The 18,479-nt window shown below is 39.5% G+C and overlaps 1 protein-coding gene across 2 annotated transcripts in view; it reads left to right on the top strand.

Annotated features, from left to right (window-relative positions):
- The window catches only part of ramp1 (receptor activity modifying protein 1), a 49,704-nt gene that overhangs the window by 15,700 nt on the left and 15,525 nt on the right, over positions 1–18,479 (top strand). Inside the window, exon 3 of one of the 2 annotated variants that reach the window (XM_020614906.1) lies at positions 14,443–14,581. In XM_020614906.1, coding sequence (XP_020470562.1) covers positions 14,443–14,581 — 139 coding nt within the window. The remainder of the gene's footprint in view (positions 1–14,442; positions 14,582–18,479) is intronic. The other variant, XM_020614907.1, reaches the window with a different exon arrangement.

The following is an 18,479-nucleotide window of genomic DNA, read 5'->3' as shown; positions in this document are numbered from 1 at the left end:
AAACTACTGAGTGGCAATGCTAACAGTTTTTCAATCTGTATTTATACGTTTTGAGACCAAATCCCTGAGAGCATGTGCACTCATTTCAAAATGTGCTCTTACTGTTTCCTCCAGCTGTTTTCTCAGATTGTGGACACTTGAATGCTCATTCAAATTTAGTGACACAATTCCTCCTGAGACTCACACTAATGATTCTGTCCTTACTCACTTGGGAACCTTGTTCTGTGATTATAAATCTGTCCCTGTGTGCCTGTTATGCAGTGTCAAAATGTTTTGCTGTCCTTTATGCATCCTGTCTTTGCACAGAACGTTCTTTAGACAGATACAGTATCCTTTTCATTTAGCCTATTGTCAGCAACTTGCTCACCTTAGCAATGCTGACATGCTGATATTTAATTTCAGTGTGTATCATGTGGTCTACCAACTTAGTTTAGCCTGTTAGCATGGTAACAATTGTTATTCAGAACTAAAGACAAAGAAAAGCTGAGGCTGGTGGGAATCATAGCTTTTGCAGGTTTTTGCTTACAATCCAGTTTTAGACAGAGTTTGGTGCTACAGTGAAAAATCAGAGGATCAACGAAGTCAGAATTCATCCTGTGAGGGGATGTGAACGTCACATGTACTAGACTTTATGACAAACTCAATGCCTGTCGAGCCATTTCACCCAGAATGTCACAACAAAATCTTATTTCAAGGACATCCTGAGAACCCAGAGCCTCTAGGGAAGTGCTTCTTTGAAAAAGATAGCTCCTCATTTGATGGTGATGCTCAAACAGATTGCTGACTACTTTGTTCTATGAAGGCCATTCCACATGATTCCTATCATTTTCATAATCATAAACCATTCAGTGAGACATTGTTCCCTGTATACGGTCATCTGCATTTATTATGCTTCATTTATTCAAGTCTTTACTCTGTTGTGTGTCTGTATGTGCTTAGAGAGAGATCTAACATGTCTGCCATTACCACCCAGTATTCATTTGGGCAAATACATTTTCTGACAATTACAGTGCCAAAAAAACCCCACCTTTCCTCGAGTGCTACAGTGTAGCCCAGACCCCAGGGTTCAAGTGGTCTCTTACAGCATAGTGCTCAGTGCCAGAGCTCAGGAAAGCGGCTTTGTCTCTTATCAACATAAAAAGGATGCTTGTCTCAGCTTGGGACTAATGATTCCTTCAACTTATCAGAACGTTTCTTTAATTATACAGTTTAATTCTGTAATTGCTTTGAATGTAGATGAGGGTTATGGAAAATGGACAGACTGTAGAAGAGAAGAGGAATATGTCTTTATTGCTTTGTAAATAACACGCTGCAGTAGTGTTGCAGCTCATGATATTGTTGTGTGTCTTTCCAGCTACAATAATTGTATGCTATTACCGGAGCCAGTCACTCAGGGCAGACCTCTGTGCTGAAAGCTTTGCTCACTATAATGATTAGCTGGTGATGGATGGGACTCAACTTGACAGAGATAGATGTTGCAGGCACACAAACACACACATGCACCATATGCATCAGTAATTGTCACAATGTACAGTGTGCTTATGTTTAGGGGTGGAAAGGCAAGTGCAGCTGCATCTGGTTGTGTAACCGTCAGGGTGGGCATGTGTTTGCAGTGTGTAATAAATGTGAGCTGTCTGTCAGAGAAGACACACTGGCTTGAGTCATTATTTTATTAAAAAGTGTGAGAAGCATGTTTTCGAATGTGTGTGTTTGTGTGTGTGTACATGATGCTTTTATCAAAGGGAGGAAATGGACATTGAACCTGTGCATCATGTCTAAACTCTAGATCAGTCAGAGTCCACAATCAGTGCCTCACAATATACAATAAGAGGACCAGGCAACACACACACACACACACACACACACATTGAATAATGGTTAAAAAATTTAATTAAGCAAATGAAAGTCTACACAGTATCCACATCTAGAAAGAAGCTTGGCTGGCTTGTGTTTATCAGACCCTGTCACTGTTGTGATTAACAGCTGGCATTACCCTACAATTAGCATTTGTTCTCCTTGTGTCACTAAAATGACAGGAAATAGTGGATCCACCCATTTTATCACGTGATCATACAGAAGTCACCAAGGACATTATGTTTACCCAGTCCCTATATAATCAGTGTCACCTGTAAATGATCTGTGTGGGTGAGAAAGCATTGATCTATATGGGTGAAGTAGTGGCACGAACAAGAGCCCATGAAGATAACTGGGAGAAAAGGGTGGGAGAAAAATAATGAGTGAGAATTACATGGAAAACTGGACATGTTTTTGCTGGCCTTGCTGTACATGCTCCTCATAGTTCTATTTGTCTTTGTCAGACTCTGTCCTGAGAGATATTTGTCAAACCAGTTACTCTGCAGCAGTCTCTCTCTAGTTCCCCCTCTCCCTCTCTTTCCTCTCTTTATTAAAAACCTAATCAAATATAAGTGGTTTTACATCGGAGTGCTAATAATAATCCCTGTGATAAAACTCTCATTTACCTGCAGCGATCATGTTGATATGAGGGAAACCATTTATTTATCTATCTGTTTATTTGTTTGTTTATTTATTTGCCTTATTGTTGTCTGCTCCAGTGCAGGCCATTTAATTTGGTTTGATAAACCTAGTAGGGCATATTTCTTCCAATAAAGAAGATAGAGCCAGACCTGAATAAAAATAAATCTAATTTCTTCAGCGCTTTTCACACTCTTCAAAACTGTGAGGCAGAGCTTTCAGCCTACGGACTGAAACCACTTCATAGTTATAGTGGCACTCACCGCACCACTACAGTCATCTACAACTCTACATACAGCTTTAGGGAGGGGTTATCTAATCACATCAAGTGTGATGATAATCAACACTTTTTTGTGATTATTTTGGGCATACAAGGTCAATTTTTACCTTCTGGTTTTCCCCTGTGTGTGTGTCATATTCTCTCAACCTTGTAAAAGCATTTATACAAGCAGATAATATTAAATTATTGAGGCAATGCATCATCATATTTGGACTATTATTTGGTTATTTTTATTCTCCTGGGAAATAGAGGCCAACCCCCCCTCTGCTTTCAGCACAAATATTGTAGTCACTGAGATGCTTCAACCTAAAGACAAATAAGCAGAATGTAAAATATGCCATATTCCAAATGCAATGTGTTATATAGACATCACATTTTTCTAAAGGAGTTTCCAGGAGTCATTGATTTTTGGGGCAAAAATGAGGGCACAATAAATACCCTACTGTCTAATATGGAAAGAGACAAGCAGTGGATCTTGCAGATAATTATATAATTTTGTCAACGTAGAGTAGCCTATGGTTTCTACAGAGTCAGCGTGATTATCTTTATTCCCTTTCTATATCACCCACACTTCCAGCTGTTGTCCCAGTTGTCATACCTGTGCTTCAGATGATATACTGGTCTACTCTCGTCATATAGAAATGGAACGAATAAAGCTTTAGTTTATGTTTAATACTATCACATGGCTTATCTTGCTTTCTTAAAATACAAAAAGAAATGTTTACAATCGCATCACTTCATTTAATAATGATTGACACCTTGAATGTAGCAGAAACTATATGATCACATTATTTCATGCAGCAAGTAAGCATTCCTTCTGCAGCGCTGTCCCTTTTCTCACACCTAATTTATACCTTGGCACTGGAACACAGTGTGTTTGCCAGAAGCTATTTGCACTCATTTAAGACAACATTAAATAAATAAATTAGGTAGAGAAAAAGATTCTGGAAGAAACATATGGGAGCTCTGAACATAATGTATTCTGGCAATATGTTGTACTGTTACTTTGAATTTGTTCTCACTCTGCTCTGAACTGTTGGCAACATGCAGCAGCAGCACATTCAGGAGTTTTAAGTCATGTAAAATGCACTTGAACAGTGCACTTTATCATCATTTCTTTTTTTTTTCTTCTGTGCTCTGCTTACCTCTTGTTTCTGTTGGGTAATCACTTTTTATTCTCTCATGCTGTGTCCAGAATTGTTAGCATTCTTTTGGCTTAACTCTCACCCTTGTGTTTTTATGCAGGCAGCTGAGGTGACCTTGAGATTTCTAGCTTCCTCTGCTTCACTATGAAAACACATCTGCTGCATGCGGGTCATCATTTCTTTATAGTTTTCTTACTTCCTGTTACAACTCATTGTTTTGATTAAGTGACTTGCAATTCTACTGTTTCGCTTCAGTCTCACCACTGACATCAGTGTTTCTCGTTGTAGCAGGCAGCTGATTTTACTGAAATAGCCCAGATAAACCCACTGAACACTACCTGCCCACCACAAAACAGACACGGAGTGAACTAGCCACAGGAAGCACCCACAGTGCTCTACAGTGCTGATCCCACGCCGAGCAGCAGACGTGGCCCGTTTACATCTACAAAACTTCCACAAAGAAAGACCTCAGGCTGGCGTTGGGTTTAGGCAACAGAAGGTTAAGGTTAAGGAAAGACTGGGGTTTTGCCTAAACGTAAATAAACACATTGAATCTGAAGTCAGTGATAATTAATGTGATATTATACATTATTTATTATCATGTTACTAGTCATATCAACCTCCTGGTAAATATCTCACATACCCATGAGGGTTGCTCAGACTTGTAGCTTCTCAGCCCTTCATGTTAACAAAGCCATACTTTGCCATTGACTATGAACTTGCTGTCTGCTACCTAATATTGCCTCAGCGTTGAGTGTGACTGATGTCAGAGAGAGCGAATACATCAGTCACTGCCGGGCTACATTTACATCACAGATAGTCATATCCGACCTTTTTGAAATGTGAGAATGGAAGAATAACAGCAATAATATCATTTGCGCAATGGTCAAAAACTGCACAGTTACAATATATTACTTCCAGTTTACCTTGACCAGAACCTTCTCCATAAATGTCCAATAAATTTGAAACGTCCTTGCCTCTCCACTGACCCCTGTTGCTGTCTCTCCCCCATCTCTCCTCCATGTTTGTTTTTACTGGTACGTGAGGTACAGACACTGACTGACGATAACAAGCAGTATGCCATTGTGGAGAGAGATGAGACATAAAAAAAAAAAACACATGAACTTGGATCCGATTGCTCTGACAGTGGCCACATAGTCAGAGACGGGATACGAGTCAGATCTAGGATCACGTGCTAGTGGCCCAGGTCTGATGAAGAAATCTGATTTGGTTTATTCAGTGAAAAGTCACTGAAAAACAAATCTGATTGGGGCCATTTCAATATGTAATGTGAAGGCAGAACAGAACTGAACATGGTTCGAATGAAGCCAGTGTCAGACTGAATAATTTAGTAGTAACCCAAAGGCAATTCAGCCTCTTCAGACTAAAGCACAACTATTATTTAAACCCCCAAATTAAATGCACTGCAGCTGTCTGATGTGATGTGCTGGCTGTGATTTTTGTGGCCTTGCTGTGCATTTCTGTTTTATTTCCTTTGATGCTGAGCCCAACCAGGTAGCTCCAGGTTATATTCAAATTCAGTGGCTTATTTATGCTGTTGCTTTTCAGGAAGCAGTGACATGTTGCAGTGAAGCACGCCCTGGGTTTTAATAGCACTAAATGTACCTGGGACGGGACAGAACGGCTAATTTTCATGGCCATGTCAAGTTGGTGTGTCACAGATAGAGGGTTGAGTAATGTGTGTGTGTTTGTGTGTTGCAATAAAGTTCGGAAAGAAAGGAAATAAATTGCTCATTTTGTTTAATTACTTGAATACTGTCAGGGATGTTGTTAGATGCACCCACTATGTCTTCAACTGTCTGATTAGGTCTGCACATAGCAAGAGACAGAGAGAAGCCTTAATTTGTGTGTATGCGAGCGTGAGTGACAGCGTTAGAGGTAAGACTGTAATAAGATGTAATGACGACAGCTGATACACTGCTACCGGCTTTCTGCTAATTCATTAGACATGCACATCTTGTTCAACAGAGAAGGCTCATTTGTATCCAGCTGTGATTAAACCGCCAACTTGTAGGCCGATCAGGAGTTCACGAGGTTTGTTGTGGTTTGTTTTGTCTCAAATTGCACTTGGTTATCAGCTGTTTAAAAAAAAAAGTTAAATTGGTAGACAGAGACAGCCTTTGGGGGTTGGCATTCTGAATTTCCACATCACTGTGGTTAGCAGATGGGAAAGTGAGTTTGATGTTTCTGTCTTGCTCACACTGCCCCATAATTTATGTCAAAAGAGTCCAATACAGGCGGTTCTCGGGATGCTGGTTAATTAATTACCGTATTTGTTGAGAGAACATTGAGACAGAACTATTGCTGCTCACAGTACATCATTCTTGTGTTGTAAATGCAGCTGGTGTGTCTAAAGATTTCATCGCAGACAGCAAATGGAGCTTTTAGCCATATGAGTTTCTGTATGAGACTTGATAACCTCACCATTATCCAAAGTATAAAGATCTGGATGTTAATGCTAAGGTTGGATTACCACATGGGTAAAAAATAAGCACCCTGGGGCTCTGTCAGTGTCTTGGGAAGTAAAGAAGCTGCTGTGGGTGGCGGTAAATGAGACCTCAACAACAAAGTTTTTGCCGTAGGGGCTTCCTAGCAGGTCAGTCTAGCCAAGATTAATATATAACATGATTAGCTCTGTATAAATGATGTAAACAGGGTTATTTTGGAACATTTCATGCGCCACCTTTACATCACATGGTCATGTTCATGAAGTGCCCCAGGTTTGTAGCTTGCAGGTGCATGATATTTAAGCAAGAAGTAGAAATGATATTAGCAGAGAGAGAAAGTGTTTCTGTTAGAGAATGAGCACAATGAATCATAAAGTGTTAGGGTTTTGATATTTACAGCCTGACCTTTAATTTTACAGAAGCAATAAAGCAGAAGCAAGGAACGGGATATTTTATTCAGGTATTTTAAATATTGAAACTGGGAAAGGGCAGAATGAGACAGCAGCTTTCAGCAGCGTAAGCATTTCCCATCTATTAACCACTTATTGAAATGACAGACTGTATATGTAAATGACAAGAGAGTATGATGTTATAGTGCTTTGAAATTCCTCAGGATGAGGCTGACGCAAAAAAACATTCCGTGCTCAGGATGTCAGATGCGTGCGCTCAAAATGTCCCATTGCTCGCTCAGGAATTTGGCACAAATATAACGCCATAGTGTACAAAGTTTGTGACCACAGTTTCTTTTCCTAAACGTGCCAAATTTAATCACACCTTAGCCTTAGAGGTGGCAGATCAGAAATCACCCAACTATGTTATTTTTGGAAGAGCCATACTGGCAGTTTTGGAAGAATCGGAATCAGCTTTATTGGCCAGGTGTGTCGGACACATGAGGAATTTGACTCTGGTACATCGGCTCTCAATGTGTACGTACATATCCCCGTGCAAGGGGCAAGTAAACAGTAAACCAGCATAAGGCTGTGTAATATAACAAAATAAGCAGGATTAACAAGCAACAACCAGTGCAAACAATGCAAAATGCAAAGACACTAAATACCTGTAACCCTTGGTGTCACAAATTAGTATTTAAATTGAGTATTTAATTATGGACCCAAGTTCAGAAAGCACTGAGAGGCAATGTAAAAAGCACAAAAACACAAAGCTTTATTCACAGCAAAGACCACTTGAACTAAACAGATGAATTCTGCAGCAGGAGCAGAGGCAAGATAAGCTAGAGCTAAATGTGAGCTTTAAGAAGTGAAATGCTGAACTAAATACAGAATATACACAGAAACATAAAAGGCTTAGGCAAGGCTCAAAACACAACAACAACAAAAAACATCTCTCCTGACAGAAAAATACTCTGAACAGCCTGCAAAATGAAAAGCAGCAAAGAGAAGCTTGAGAGCATAACTATCAGCAGCAATCTACTGTATGAAGCAACTTGGCATCAACTAATAACTACCAAAAGGCACTCAGTCAGTAATACATGTTGGCTTGGCAAAACAGTACTTGACAAAACACAGATAAACCATTAGATAACAGGAAAACACCAGAGGCTGTGCATGAGCATGAGAGACAAGAGTCTGAACAAAGGAGGTACGAGTCTATACATGAATATAAAGCTGAGCAGAAAACTCTGAACACAAGGGCACAGAATGTTTGCCAGAAGCAGTGGGGAGAAAAGCCCTAAATTAGTGCCCACAGGCAGCTCTTCATCGAGCAATGTGAAGAACTTGGAAGCAACTTGAATACATAACAAGAAAACTGGACTGGAACAAAACTGCAGAGTGACCACTTGACTTTTAAAAATTGTCTCTGAAGGAGGTCTTTCTGACAACAATCTGGCAAGGCGACAGTGTGAGCTGCAGGTTTAAATATATAGCCCCTTGACTGTTAGTGGAAAACAGGCAAGAAGGATCAGGACAGGTAGTGAGCAAGGTAAAGCTGGAACAAGGGGCAGACAGAAGGAGGAAGTATACCAACAGGAAATGCATGGATTTGTGACACTTTAAACAAACACTGATTTGACTTTACACGCTCTTTTTTTGTGATGCAAATGTTTAATGGATAGTACAGGTATAATTATTTGTATTACAGTTATTACAATAATGTGTTGTTGAGCTCAGAATGGCAGTTTAATTAGTTCCTTAGGCACCCAGAAACCAGCCAGGCTCTAGAGCTGAAATGATAAATCGCATAGCCAATTAGAATCAAACTGTGATGGGAAATTCTTTTTACTGTTTTCTAAACTTGTATAGCCTAACTGTCACAGTGATGCAAAAACAATGAAAATAAAACACTTATGTAGGAATGTCCTACTCATCTGTGTGTTACTTCAAATAAACACAATAGCATTAGTCTTCTGCGTATGTGAATGAAAGTTCATGTTGAAAGCAGAAAAACAAACAAACAAAAGAAATCACTGGGTTTTTTATTGCTCTCAGCGTTTATATCATTACAGTTTACCACACTGAATTTGATGCTGGTGTTTCTCAGTGCATAAAATGGGAACATGCACTGATTTTCTGGCATATTAACCGGAAGGACTGTGATGGCAATGTTGGAAATACTCAGCCAAACTTTTGTGAGTGTGAACATCAAATAATGAAGTTTGCAGAGAAAGACCTGGAATGTGTGGGTTTTTCAAATATGCATAAAACCTGTGTAACTTTACAGAATCTAAAGAGAAGTGGGAGGAGATATATTTCTCATTTTCCCTTTCTCCTCTTACTACTTCATGAACTGAGATGATTCATGACTATAAAGTGTTTATAAGTCAACAAAGTGGGTGTTTGGATGTTAGGCTGGGTGACAGGGGAGTGGCATTCAACAGTAATTTGGATCAAAAGCCAGAGATGAAGATTTCCTTCTCTATGAACCATTGGTGAGAAAATGACGCCAGTGAGAGAGAAGGAGACAGAACAGCAGTACAGAGAAAGATGCCGATTCACTTGTGAACAGCAGATCTAGCTGCTAGTTGGTCTTAGCCTTTGACAGAAAACATCTGCCTGACTCTGACGCTTGTTTGTCACTTTTAAACAGGAAGGAGTCACAGGCTGCAACATATAAACAGTTTCAACAAACTGTTTTATTCACGTCAACAGTGTGGCACTACTCAGACACAGACTCATCCGTTTGTCACTCCAGAGACCGGCAGAGGTCATTAGTTATGAGGGAGTTTAGCTGATCTTTGGAGTATTTACTGCTTTTGTTTTGTGTAGTTTTAAGTTAGGTTTGTTAGGGTTTGTCTTATCATCGTAGGCGTGACTATCATTTCTGACCATTATATCATAAAATCTGAGCAGGAAACACATTTGGATATCAGACAGGTTGTTTGATTTTACACATCATAGTCTTCAGCTCTTGGGGAGTGCTACTATCAAGTCTGATAAATAGCCTCATGCGATGTCACTTGTGTCATTTTTTTGGTTTTGTCTGAAGACTACAAGTTTGAAAATAGTAGAAAAAACATAATCTGATGGGTTGGCTTTAGAAAAAACTGAGCTTACCAGACCTCTGCTGCCTGGTCCTCACCTCCTATGTCAGCTGCTACTAGGAAATCACACTGAAATCTATGGCTGAATTATCATGCAAACTGGTTAAAGATGAAAAATTGTCTAATAAAACATAATATCACTGGTTCTACTGCGTCAATATAACTAATTTAATAGATTGTCTACCAAGAGTCTGACAATGTCAAGGTAGTGCAAAAGTAAAGCAGTGGAGTACTCTTTTTTTAACAAGTCAGTTTAGTTTTCTTTATTGAAGTAAAACTGAAAAGTGATGACACCCAAATGAATGTAAAGTTCATTAAACTACAGTACAACTATATTTGTGTGTTGCATGTCACAAGGGACTGCTACATCCTGCAAGGCGAGGGTCACGTGACTGATGGGGGGCTACTGTAGCACTAATACTGATAAGCTAATTTACTAGCATCTTAGCACAGCAAACCTGTGGGCACCCCCTTCTCCCACCACTCACATCCAATCCTCAGTGGGTCCTTACCTGCCAGCCTGCACTTTTTATTCCTGGAAGCCGCATGAAATATGTACAGTTCACTCAAACCCGACATCACACACTCACAGGCAAAGCCTTAAAATCTAACATTCAGTAATATTTAAATAAATGTTTAATAAATTCAAATGAGACTCACCGGCACAAACACTCTCCAACACTTCATCAGTGTTGAGTCTATAAGATGCAATGTCTCCATCACAACCAGCATCCACAAAGAACATAACCTCTTCACCATATGGTAGAAAAATCAGTGGGTGTTGAAACTACTTTATTAACCCATATTTGTAATAGGCGGAGGAAAATATTAATCTGAAAATATTTAAATTGATATACTGTATGCAAAAGTATATATTTTTAGGACCTTAACACTGGGATTACATTTGTTTATTCGCTTATGGTATAAAGTCATATTTTGCATGAAAGGTACTAAGTAAAAGAAAAAGAAACTTCTGCTCTGTATTCTCTTTAAAATAAGTTGATGCCCTGAAAAAGATGTCAGAAGGTTGAAAGCTTGTCTGTCTGTCAGACTGCCCATGCTTCTTGCTCTGTTAAACGTCACCCTTGTCCCATATTCCAGCAGTTACAAGCTACTATGCCCTGAGCTATGACCTTTGACCTCACCATGTTGCTCACATGGCCCCTCACCCTCTAACAGAGCATGAAGCCTCAGAATAATAACATTTGTGGCCTATCTAACTAAACCTGCATTAGTTCTTTGGGTAGAGGCTCTGTAATCACTGGCAGGAAAATAATTTTTCAGAATGGGATTTGGAGTTAACATGACAGGGTTGTCAACAACAAACCTCACATGATGGAGATAAGCTGGGAGGAAATACCTCCCTCCTCTGAAACTCTCTAGTCCCACTGTGCTTATTTTCAGCCCCAGAGGATCAAACATCGTCTGTTGCGGAGGCAACAGCTGAAACGTTTCGAAACACCCCTCCAACATGCTTCATCGAGACATCAAGGAGAACACTAACATTTGCATTTTCCTCTCCGGAGCTTGCTGACTCTGCCAACCCCTTCTACTGTGTGTGTTACTGTGGGATAATGCCCAGGAAGATGTTAGGAATTCATGAGAAAAACAGCTTCTAACTAAACAACATGGCACAAGAAACATAAAAAAAACATTTTAATTCCTCATTGCTGTTGGTTTCTGTTGTGGCTTTTGGATTGTTTCTTATTTCTTTTGTAATTAAACTATTGATAAATACATACTGGACCTAAAATTAAGTCCCTGCCCTAATTTAAAATTTGCAGTGGGACTGGGATAGAAACAGTTTGTATTCCCAGTTATCTGTGGCTAAAAACCTTTAGCTTTGGACTTTAGGTTAAAAACATAAATCAACACAAGTCACTTTTGCTGACTCTTTAGCTTTTTATTTATTGAAAAAATAGTGGTTTGCAGTTTTGCACTATGTTTCAAGTTCACACCTGTTTGCATAAACTTCCATAACAAGTTATCCAACTGAAAAATCCTCAGTTTGCATGAGAAAAACTTCAGTAAACATATTAACAGACCCTGCACGGCTTTCACAGGACACCGTTTGCTTTTAGTTATTCAGTTGGTGAAACACAAAATCAAAGACAAAGAAAGATGTGAGCCCAAATCCACTGAGTCGAAACGCTGTGAAGTGTCATCCGTTTCCTCTACCTCATCTATATTTAGATCTTCATTTCATACACCTGAATTTCTCACTGGTGCTCCATCTTAACCTGATTGCTTTTGGCTCATACAGAACTTGAGCTTGTCTCTTTTCATATCAGTGCATTTCAGTACAGTTTTAGTCATGCATTACTTAGACAGTGTTCCTTGGCAAAGCTCCAAATGTGATTAAAACTAATTGCGAGTAATATGATGGATCTGCAGCAGATTGGCACTGTCGACATAAACCTAACACGTGTATATGGTCATATGTACATGAGCTCTGAAGCAGCCAAGGGGCAGTCTGGTAAAGGAATTAAGAGAGGATCAGAACTGTCAGGACCCACAGCTGGGCAGCTCTAAAACTACATGCACACACAAACATGCAAGTCTCCCTGCGCACACTGTAGATGTTAAATGCACACACACTGCAACTCTTTCATCTGTTCTGATATGTATTCTGTGAGCATAAACAAATGTCAAAAATCCAAATAGAAAAATGTTTTCAGTAATGAAATCTCCATATGCAGCTCCCGTTGTCTTGCTGCAAGGCCTTTCTGTTAATTTCTTGCATCTTGGATGATGATGACAAAGGAGAATAGACAGATATTCCAATTCCATCTCATACACAAATATACATAACACACAAACACATAAAGTACACACAGCCCCCTGAGGCTGGCTGCTTGGCCTGTACACAGGGAGCAGTGCACGTACGGGTTACTAGTCAAAATGAATCGAACTTTCAAGGTTTTCAGTATGCAGCACATGTGCCTATATGGCCATTACAGGTCAGGCAAGCTGCTGAATGATTGGTATCAAGTGGAAGTAAAGCATTTTTAAAAATCCTCCCATTGTTGTAGGCTTTATTTAGCTGATCATATCATAGAATGGTTTGTCTGATATTGTTGGTTTTTATTAGTATATTATTTTTTGAGTGATTAAACTTCAGTTCACCAACACATTTCTTGCCTGTTATACAAACAGTTGATCATATTTAATTTAATTTTATGATATAATAGATCATATAACATTAAAAAAATCCATTGATTATATCAAAAACCATGTGTGCTGTAAGGTATGAGTTTAATACTGAACGGTGTCGGGAGCAAACACATACAGCTAATGCAACACGATGGTTAGTCCTGTTGCCTCACAGCAAGAAGGTTCCAGGTTTGAGCCTGGGTCAACCCGAGGCCTTCCTGTGCAGAGTTTACAAGTTCTCCCTGTGCCTGTGTGGGTTCTCTCCAGGTTGTCCCTGCCATTGTCCAAAGACATGCAGCTTAGGTTGACTGGTGACTAAATTGTCCGTATGAGTGTGGGTGGTTGTTTGCCTACATGTCAGCCCTGTCATAGACTGGCGACCCGTCCAGGGTGGACCCTGCCTCTCACCCAATGTCAGCTGGGATTGGCTCCAGCAAGCAAGTGCAAGGATCAGGCTTTGTGAAATGAAAATAGAAGTAATACCAGCTCTTGCCTCCCTACAACCTCTACCTGAGTATGATGAATGAGAAGACACTGGGGCCTAACACAGACAATGACAGACTTGCAGGCCAAACCTCAGCACCCTGATACCTGTGTGCACCCTGAGTCACTTTCAAATAGAAAAGGTGGCCTCACTTATTATTTTCAGTTTCAGTTTGAAATTGATATATGATTGCAGGAGGAAATGGGAAAATCTTCAGTCAACCATGACCTTTTCTCCATTCATTGTAAACTGACTCATCGTGAGTATGAAGGGAGCCTGCAGCATAAAATTGATTTGAAAGATACATGTTTAAGCGATGGAATAAGGTTGAGTTCAAATAAAAACATTTTGTCCCAGACTGTTTGAGATATTTCATTATAACCATTGTCGGGTTACAGGAGGAAAGATTAGTGTGACAAGTGTTTTTATTTTAGTAACATAAATACGACTTTCCACTGGACTGCTAATAGATAAATGTGCAGTTTCTACACAACCAGGAGCCACAGATATTTTCCCCTGCTATACTTACTGAACCACTGAAGACAACCTAATGGAAAGCTTTTGGCTGTGATACTGCTGCCTTCCCAGAAGTGTTACTGGTAGCAATGCCTTTATTTACATAACTGTGATAACTTAACTTGACCAAATAATATTCATTTGGTTAGGATGTGGCAACACTACTCCACATTTAGTAAGAACAGTTCCAGAAGACATGGCTGTCTTTTTGTTTATCTTCTAGATTGTTGATGTATAAACACATAATATGTCAGTGCTCCAGTATATCAACCATATGTATTTAAAAAAGTTTATAGGACAAAACTATCTGCTATTCTTTATTTTACTCTGACTTTTTACTTTGCTCCTCTCTCTCTCTTCCTTTTCACCTTCTCCTCTCCTCTCCCCCCTCCCCTTTCTTTCAGCAGTGTCCCAGTGTGTTCTGGCACTGGGATGCGGACCACACTATGAAAACCTAATTGAAGAAATCTGCCTGGCCAAATTCAGGGAGGACATGCAAGAGCTGGATCAGAGACACTGGTGTAGCTGGGAAGACACAGTCGAGTGAGTAGGATACAGAAAGAGAGAGACATCCAAACACAAACAGATTTGCAATCACACAAATACAAACCACACGTGAGCTCTCCATTTTAAATTTGCATGAGATTATTGCAGAGTCATCGTCTTTGTTAATTTTAATGTGGTAAGGACATGAAATGCCTAAAATGCTATTGTAATGTGTTCCCTAAAAGCCTATAGCACAGAGATCTCCAAACTTATCTTTATTCACCATTTTTAATACTGTGTAAGACAACACAATGATTTCATTTCAGTTTTGTTTGTGTCCAGCTGGAGGTCTATATAATTGTCCAACTTTTTGATGACTTTCCAACAGCCGATTAGTTCCTGGGTGAGTGGGCACATAGAAAGAGTGAGTGGGAAAATGGAGAGGGCTGAGGGGGATATCCAGAGACAGTTAGTGTCAACAACAGAAGCTGTATGAACAAATATTATCATTGTAAAAGGAATCTGATTGCCAGAAGTTTTCAAAATTGCTTTTACAATTTGAGAATCAGATCCTAGAATGAAGCAGTACATTTAAATGGCAGAAATATTATTTACCACCTAACTATCAATTTAAATATGACTGTTTTGTTTTAAAACCTTATTCTGAAATGTAGGGTTTATAGTTATAATATCATGCTGCTTATTTTATTTATCAAATTCAGTGACCTTGTATCCCCAGTTCAACTGCTCTCAGATAGATCTGACCTTTGACCAGATTGTTCTGCTCTCATGAGCAGTGCCAACTGCTGCTTATAGCTTTGGGCCTGAGACATGGATGGATTATGAAACAATAAGCCCAACCCCTCCTACAAAAGAGCAAGAGTCACTCATTTAGTCTCTTTGTGGTAGTTATGTCACTCATTTTGGTTATTTCATTTCTCTTTGTCTATTTTGTGTCTTTTCGCGGTTGTTTTGCGTCATGATGACTACGCCCCCTCAGTAATCCCACCTGAGTCAGCTTATGTACTGTATGTTGTAGTAGGTTTGTAAAACCCAAGCTGCATGGTTTATTTGGGTAAAGAAATGTAGTTCTTGCCTCATGCTAGGCCTTTAAAAGGCCGCCAACCAGTATTTTAAACCAGCTAGTTAAAATACAAAGAGCTTCCACTTACTTTCAAGTGGATGAAGTCCTACCTAACAGACGGTGCCCATTGTGTTTAGATGAATAATGGCTTGGCTTGTCATTGGCAAAAACCTGAACCATAAGGATGACAGATAGCTTTGTTTTTCAATATGTAAATCTTTAATTTACAGGGAAACTGATGAATTGATGCTTTGTGCTCCGGTGGCAGATACTGAGCAAGAAGATGCTGACAGGAAGATGTGACAAACAGTGAAGAAGGTTGTAGTGTTTCTGACTTACCAACCCTGTTTCCTAAATTAATTTGGAACCTATTTGTGACTGGATTACATAATGAAGATATGTTGTTAATTTACATAGTTGTCAGGTCCCAAACATGTTGATACTGAATGTATCAGTTTATCAAAGTGTTTTTGTTGCCTAATCCTAGACACAGGCAGGACTGTGGATGCCTTGTTGTCACAGGTGTGCACTATGTATGCCCACCACCTCAGCCACCTCCTGGCAACTCCATGGACAGGTGGTGGCAGCGGAAGCATAATACGTATCTACAGTAGGAGACAGGGTTTGAATTACAAAGTATTATTAATGAGATTAAAGTAGAATCCATAATTTAAGTGTAAATTAAAGGGTCCCCACAGCGCCTCAAGTTTGATCCTGCTATCATGCTAATGGTATTTTAATGAAGCAAAATTATTACAAGATTTATCTGAGTGTAATTAAGTTTTCTAATTAACATGTACTGATTTCAGACAAGCAAGAAAGCCTTGAAACCAATTGGACTTGAAGCAGAAAATAAAGACTGTACTTAGCAAAAATAACATTCTGAGGTTTGGCAGCTGACGTTAAAGTAAATGTCTGTCTGGTGTTTAGAATAACTTGCCAAACTGCTCCTCTACAGTTCAAAACCTTTGTTCAGCCATGCTCTGTGCCAATGTACCAAGCTTATAATACGGCTTCTGGTTCTCCATTCAATCCATTCAAGTCCATTAAATATGGAATACTCTTCCTGATAATCTGAAAACTCAAATAATAGATTTCAGTGTATTTGCTCCTTCCTTCCTCCTGCTCTCACTGCTTTACAGTAAAGTTTTGTTCATGATCACTGACAGTTAAATGCAAATAATATCTAAGCAGAGTGTTTTGTGTATTTTGCTCAGAATTGTCACAAACCCCATCACATGACACTCAAAGCAGGAAAAAAAACCCAGTGAATGAAAGATTGAAATGTCAAAAATGGTTTCAGTGAGTAGGGAAGGTCAGCGTTCAGGACAGTTGCTTCCCCTTTGAGGAAACTACTCTGCACCCTGGCCAAGATTTCTAATTCAGTTCAAATGACATTTGGTGTGTGTGTGTATGTATCAGGACTCTGGACAAGAGTCCCTCCCTACCTCTCAGTGTATCTAGGCTGTCACAAAATGGCAGTTCCTTAGCTCTCTCGTCTCTTCCCCTCCTCGGCTGTCACCCAGTGCTGTCACATTAGCATGAGTTTATAAACCACTCCCACCCCCTAAAACACTTAGACAGTTGAGCTACTGCATAGCGCAATGTTGTCACGCAAGTGAAAGACAGTGATAAAACTGAAATGTGAACCACAATTGCGCTATGCAGTAGCTCAACTGTCTGTCACGCAAGTGAAAGACAGTGATCAAACTGAAATGTGAACCACGTGAGTGCAAGAATAAGAATGATAAAGCCATTTGTGTGACAGTCAAATAGCACAATCTCCTCAAAAACCACTCAAAAAAGTTCAGATAAAGCTCTTTGTTGTTTTCAATGCACTTCTACATTTAAATATTTTGATTTCTTAAATACACATTTCTCCTATGTGCTTCTGTGCAGCCCCATCTGTTCTGTTGAACTGTTGCTCATTGTCAGTGCAATACAAATTATTAAAGGCATGTAGAATGTATCCAAATACATTCTATCTCCTTCCATTATACTTTACAAGCTTTCAGGAAAAGGCTCAAGTGCCAAGGTAACTGTGCATGACTGCCTTTCTTCTTCATTAAAACATATTTAAATGAAATAGCTTGTCAAAGACGGGGACAGTCATCTTTGAAACTACACCACCATGTGCCTTGTTATTCCTTTTTACTCACAGTTACACACAATGTTTTGTTCTATGTCCTTTACTGCCTACTGTACTTTTTCATTTGCTTTGCTTTATCATCTTCTTTATGCCCTACTGACACAGATGATAATACTAAGATGCTACATGTTTATCTGGCCCCTTTCAATTATGTGACATCCTTAATCTCCCCAGGTCCCTCTAGCAGTTACTGTTATTGCACAATGTCTCATGGCACACTTTGTTTGACTGTCAATATATTAGTGTCCACATCAAATCCCAGCATGCAACTGGAAAAAGCAACTAACATGTGTTACACAGGTCACCACACCATTATTCACCATTCAATAGGGGACCGCCTCAGCCCGATTCAGAAGGGATTGTAAGTTAGAAATGTTTCTAGACTAGGAGGAAACACAATAATATCAAGAAATGAAATTTCCCCTTTAACTTGCGGGTGAAGGAAAATATGTTTCATTCAGTTATATTTCATTTGATTGTTTACCTCCATCCTTGTTCTACTGTGACATGTCAAAATGTTTTCTGTGAAAAATGTCACCAATAGCTATTTGAATTATCTGAAGGCATTTTCTTATTGCCAGCTGTCACACACTGAAACACACTGACAAAGGAGATCAGAGTAGCAAAGAGGAGCCATTCTGAAAGGCTGAAAAATCAGTGTCGGGCCAATGAGCCGTCGTCAGTATGGAGGAGCCTACAGAACATCACTGGGTACAGGAGAC

Source organism: Monopterus albus, unplaced genomic scaffold (assembly GCF_001952655.1).
Source record: "Monopterus albus unplaced genomic scaffold, M_albus_1.0 scaffold153.1, whole genome shotgun sequence".
NCBI classification, from domain to species: domain Eukaryota; kingdom Metazoa; phylum Chordata; class Actinopteri; order Synbranchiformes; family Synbranchidae; genus Monopterus; species Monopterus albus.
Note: the sequence above shows the minus strand (reverse complement) of the source record. Positions and strands in the feature narration are given on the sequence as shown.